The 6,195-nt window shown below is 37.0% G+C and overlaps 1 protein-coding gene across 3 annotated transcripts in view; it reads left to right on the top strand.

The window, feature by feature from the left end:
• Nucleotides 1–6,195, top strand: part of EIF2S1 (eukaryotic translation initiation factor 2 subunit alpha) — a 23,380-nt gene that overhangs the window by 11,131 nt on the left and 6,054 nt on the right. For all 3 annotated transcript variants that reach the window (XM_017500778.2, XM_017500788.2, XM_017500782.2), the window contains exons 3-4: nt 720–799; nt 3,234–3,385. In XM_017500778.2, coding sequence (XP_017356267.1) covers nt 720–799; nt 3,234–3,385 — 232 coding nt within the window. The remainder of the gene's footprint in view (nt 1–719; nt 800–3,233; nt 3,386–6,195) is intronic.

A 6,195-nucleotide genomic window follows, 5' to 3' on the forward strand; every position in this document is an offset into this window, starting at 1 on the left:
TGCCTGTAATCCCAGCTACTCAGGAGGCTGAGGCAGGAGAATTGCCTGAACCCAGGAGGCGGAGGTTGCGGTGAGCCGAGATCGCGCCATTAAAAACAAAAAAAGGAAAAAAGGACGAAACTCCGTATAAAAAAAAAAAAAAAAAAAATGAACATCTTAGTGAATTCCTATTCTGCAGAAGGAAAAGGAAGAAACAGGAAAGATAGGCATTTGACTAGCTTTCATTTGGATAATTGAAAATTATTCTCACCAATAAGGTAATGAAGAATATATAATTACCTGATAAAAATTTATTTCTGAAAACAATTCAAAATTTCTCATCATGTACAGATTGAGAATACCTTATCCCCTAATCCAAAATGGTCCAAAATCGTAGACTTTTTAAGCATCAACATGATGCTCAAAGGAAATGCTCATTGGAGCATTTAAGATTTTTCAGATTAGGGATGCTCTAACTAGTAAATACAATGCAAATATTCCAAAATTTTTTGGAATATTGCAAATATTCTAAAATCTGAAATCCAAAACACTACTGGTCCCAAGCATTTCTGATGGGGAATACTCAGCCTGTACTACTTATGCAGTGTTCTGTTGACAGGATTTTAATAGGGAATAATTGTAAGTATGCCAGTTGAACACTTAATTTGGTCTTAAGAACTAATTACAGTAGTATGTTGGCACCTAGACAGAGATAATTTTTTCAAAATTTTTTTGTACAGGATATATAGATTTGTCAAAAAGAAGAGTTTCTCCAGAGGAAGCAATCAAATGTGAAGACAAATTCACAAAATCCAAAACTGTAAGTCGTTCTTTGAGTCAAATTAGTTCACTATCTATGTGTTTAATAAATAATTTGAAATTTTCATTTCAAAAGAGTATGACTACAATAGGTTTTTTTTTTAATCTCATAGTGCTACTACCTTAAAGTGATCTTATGATCACTTTAAGGTAGTGATATTATGATCTAATATTCTCAAATCAGTACTAGAAGTGTTTTGAAGCCATCTTAGGTTAAATCAACTGTGGGTGACTTCAGCTGGTTTGACTTGCTTCCAATTGGACTGCCTCATAAAATACAGTGGGGTTTTTTTGTTTGTTTAGATAGAAATGAGGTCTTGCTGTTTTGTCCAGGTTGGTCTCAAACCCTGGGCCTCAAGTGATCCTCGAGCCTCAGCCCCACAAAGTGCTGGAATTATAGAAGTGAGCCAGTGCACTTAGCCAAAATACAGTTCTTGATTTTTCAACCCTGTGGGGATAAGGATAACACAGATAACCAGCTGTTGTGTGTTAAGAATGAAAAAGGGGGCCGGGCGCGGTAGCTCAGGCCTATAATCCCAGCACTTTGGGAGGCTGAGGCGGGTGGATCACGAGGTCAAGAGATTGAGACCATCCTGGTCAACATGGTGAAACCCCGTCTCTACTAAAAATACAAAAATTAGCTGGGCATGGTGGCGCACGCCTGTAGTCCCAGCTGCTCAGGAGGCTGAGGTATGAGAATTGTTTGAACCCAGGAGGCGGAGGTTGCGGTGAGCCGAAATCGCGCCATTGCACTCCAGCCTGGGTAACAAGAGCGAAACTCCGTCTCAAAAAAAAGAAAAAAAATGAAAAAGGGTTTGTGAAATGTCTGTGAATCCAGGAAAGCAAGGCAGAGAGGCCTGTTACTAGTTTTTTTGTTTTGTTTTGTTTTTCTATTTTTTTCCTCCACTAGCATGTTAGGATTATTCCTTCTTTCTTTTTTTTCTTATTTTTGCTCTTACTTCCTACTTTTGTCATCCACAGTAAGCACTGGTAAATCAAAGATAGCCATTTCATTTCTTCACATTTCTTCTGTCAGTATTTCTCTTTTCTCAGGTCCTATTTAAGTTATCCTTCATTCTCTACATCCTCACAGGGGTGTGTGTGTGTGTCTCTCTCAAAGGCTTGTCCAGTCTTGCCCAGGCCTATTTAAGTTATCTTTCATTCTCTACATCCTTGGCGTTGGGGTGGGGGGGGGGTGGGGTCGGGTCAAAGTCTTGCCCAGGCTGGAGTACAGTGGCACAATCTCAGCTTACTTGTAACCACCTCCACCTGGGCTCAAGCGATCCGTTTGCCTCTGCCTCCCAGAGTATTTGAGATTACAGGCGTAAGCCAGTGTTCCCAGCCCATCCTCAGTTCTTAATGGTACTGCTTCTATTGCTTCTATTTTCTTTGCCCTTCTCTGGTGTCTGTTCTTTTCTGCCATGAGTGTTTCTGTCCTCAAGACAAAATATCAAAGAAAAAAGTTTCAATGAAGAGATTTTAAAAATCTTGCTTAATCCCAGTAAAAGAAAAAGTAAAGGTCTATAAGCCATTAGTTACCCAAATCTTTTTTTTGTTTACTGATTTATTTACAGTTACGCAGTGTGGTTTACACATTTGAAAACACTGTTAGTAAAATCTCTTTTTAATAAACTCTAGGACCTTATCACTCAGAATGTAGTCTCTCAATTAAGAGCATTGGCATCACCTGATTCTTTTTTAGAAATATCAACTCTCAGGTCCCACTAACTTTTGAGAAGTAGTTTTCCAGGAAAATTCCATATTTTTTGATAGGATATTGTTAAAATGAGTATGTTAATAGATCTTATCGAGGTGTTAAAATGGAAGAGTTATTCAATGTCAGTACCTTTTCTCAATTTTTTTAAATTTCTTAATTTTTTTGTTAATATTGCAAAACATTGAGCAGACTCACTCAATTTTTATGTATAACTCTGATGAAGACCTTTTTAGTACTTTTCCTCTACACCCTATGTTAATTTTAGGAGATAAGAAAAAGTTTGTCAAGTGGGTAAGATTACAACAACAAAAAACTTTCAATCCTGATTCTGCCCTCATGGAGTAATAATAGCAACTTACATTCGTTTAATCGTTTTCCATTTATACTGTGTGGTTTATATATTTGATCTGTACAAGTACTCTCTGTAGTAAGGAAGAGAGATACGAATATTTTCTTTTTCCATAGGAGGAAACAAGTTCAGAGATACTGTTACTGTCAAGACTTGATCTAGGTCTTAGGACCTAAATTGTATAGTCTCTACTTTTATACCCACTTGAGTTTATTATGGGAAAGTGAGTATTTCCCTATGGAGAAAGAACTTGTATGGAGATTTTTTATTGTTAAAGAATTATTGTAGTCAAATTTTGTTGTCTACTAAAATGTAAAAATATTTTTTATAGATCTCTTCGAATTGTTGAGCTTTTCGTTTTATTTCTAGGTTTATAGCATTCTTCGACATGTTGCTGAGGTGTTAGAATACACCAAGGATGAGCAGCTGGAAAGCCTATTCCAGAGGACTGCCTGGGTCTTTGATGACAAGTACAAGAGACCCGGATATGGTGCCTATGATGCATTTAAGCATGCAGTCTCGTAAGAATACCTTCTTGTCTCTGTTTCTACCTTAATATTACAATTCTTAGCCTGATATTTAACAGCACAGCATCCATGTATAAAATCCTTACTAAATTTAGATTAAAATATTCATATCATAGTTATGTAGATTCACAAACCATATGGTTTATCTCACACTACTCCCTTATACAGTTTCCATTCCTAGTTATTGTCCCAAGTGGCTATAGGGCTAAAGATACAGAGCATATCTCATCGAAAATTATGACTTCTTGTTTTCTCTACCTCTTTTGATTCTCCTTTGACCTTTAGCCCACACCACTTTAGCCAGTCTTCCATGTAGCCTTAGCCTGGCCCTTACTATTATCAGGATTTGCTCTGCAACTAAAATCCTTAATTCACACTTTCTGTTCTTTTGCCCCAGCCTCCTATCCATCTAGCTCCCAGTTGGTCCTACTCTTTGTCATCTTAATTGTGTGTATTAGGCTCTAATTCCAAACCTTTTTTCTCCCTGTCTTTTCACCATTTCCTGCCTTCTCTTTCTTATCCAACATAGGCACACCATGATCCATCATTTCAACGACTTTCTTGCCATTATCATGAGCTTTTGCCCTGTTTTTCCTTCTGATACGTGCAGCCTTGGATTGATGTTCCTGCCTTTTCTGTACTTGTAGTCTGCTGAATGCTGCTAGGAAAAATCACAGTCTTGCAGGTTGGTCCACTGCATATTCATGGTCTCCAGCCTCAGCTGTTCCACATTCTGTCTGCTCCTGATCAGTTTTTCTTCCCATTTTTATAGTGGCTATTTTAGAGCTTTTCCATGTTCTTCCTCAGGAAACCACTCTACCCCTGTTCCCTGCCTCTTGGCTGGTATGCTCACTATCTGTTTTATTTTATAAAGAAAACAGAACCCATTGCAAAAGAACCACTTTTCCACTATCTCAGCAAACTTACATATCTCCGTCCTGCCTGTCACTTCTTGTGCTGCTGTCACTGGAATTTGTGTCCTCCTTGCTCTTAAACTAATTTTGCCACCTGTACCCAGCTGCTGCTCAGCGATCTCTATCAGTTACTTCTTCTGTTGGGTCACCTTTCTCTTCATTGGTATTGCTCCATCAGCATAAATACCAATACTTATGGTTTCTTCCATTTATACTAAAAAACACACTTCCTAACTTTTCCTGTACTTGCTCTTGTTTCTGTAATATCTCTGGTTTCTTCCATTTATACTAAAAAACACACTTCTCAACTTTTCCTGTACTTTCTTTGGAGGAAACACTGTGTTTTCTGCCTTTAACAGCCACACTTGGCTGTACGTGGTGGCTCATGCCTGTAATCCCAGCACTATATGAGGCTGAGGTGGAGGATTGCTTGAGGCTGGGAGTTCGAGACCAGCCTGGGCAGCATAGCAAGATCCCACCTCTTCAAAAAAAATTAAAAGTAGCCAGGTATGGTAGCATGTGCCTGTAGTCCCAGGAATTTGTACTTGTTTCAGGCTGAGGCAGGAGGATCACTTGAGTCCAGTGGTTTGAGGTTTCAGTGAGCTGTGATTTATGATTATACCACTGCATTCTAGCATGGATGACAGAGTGAGACCTTGTCACCTCCCACTCCTTCCTAAATGTTAAGAGGTAAAGGGGGAATAGAAGAGAATGAGTAGGACCCAGGACTGTTAAGAGTCCCCAGCAAACCAACTCATCTGGGGTTCCAAATCCCTTCAAGTTTATTCTCATGTGACTCTTTTATATATATATATATATATATATATATATATATATATATATATATATGGCAGAAAAGGTGGGAATAGTAATAATAATAGCTAACATTTATATAATTCTAACAATAGTATAAATGCTGTTATTATCCTTTTTTTTTTACAGTTGAAGAAATTGAAGCTGAGATTAAATAATTTGTTCAAGGTCACACAGCTAACAAATCATAGAGCCAGGCAGTATTCAAACCCATGCATTCTGGCTCCATCCAGAGTTTGTACTAAGCCATTAAGCACCACTTTATATTTCTGTCCTGCAGTCAGTCCTCAGTACATTTCTTAACTTGTCTTAACTATCATCGGGCCCAAGTTACCTCTTTAACTTCTAGCTCCAGCATTCCCTCTGTCTCCTAGCCTTGGCATGTGTTATTCCCTTTCCCTTAGCACTCTTTCTTGCTTCATTCATGTAGGGACTGTCCAGATTTAACTAATGCTAGTTCTTTGCATTTTTTAAAATTTCATACAATTTCTGACGTAGTTGGAAACAATGTTTTACCTTTTCACACCGATTTCCCTCACTTGTCAGTGATAACCAGTATTCTGAAATTATTTATATGTCAATATCATTTAGGTTTTTATTGTTTTACTACACATATCTATAATAATTTTTTAATCTAAAATGTAACCTATTGTATCTTTTTTTTTTTTTTTTTTTTTTTTTTTTTTTCATAGCATTTATCTCCATCTTGTATCTCACATTTCATATTTTCTAACTTATGAAAATGTTCATACAGGAAAATTGAAAGACTAAAGCAGTAAACACCTTTATGTCCACCACTAGATCCAACAGTTGCTAACATTTTGCTGACTTTTTAATATTTACTTTTGGCATATCTAGTTGAAAGTAAGTTGTATATGTCATGTCACTTTACCCCTAATATTTTTATAATGCATCTCCTAAAAATGACATAATACGATATAATCATAATATCACTGTTATACCCAAGACAGTAAAAATCAATTCCCTGATGTTATCTGATAGACTGTATTCCAAATTTCCCTAATTATCCTCAAAACGTTGTTTATAGTTTTGTTTATAGCTGATTATTTTTCTTTC

Source organism: Cebus imitator, unplaced genomic scaffold, assembly GCF_001604975.1.
Source record: "Cebus imitator isolate Cc_AM_T3 unplaced genomic scaffold, Cebus_imitator-1.0 Scaffold13, whole genome shotgun sequence".
NCBI lineage: Eukaryota > Metazoa > Chordata > Mammalia > Primates > Cebidae > Cebus > Cebus imitator.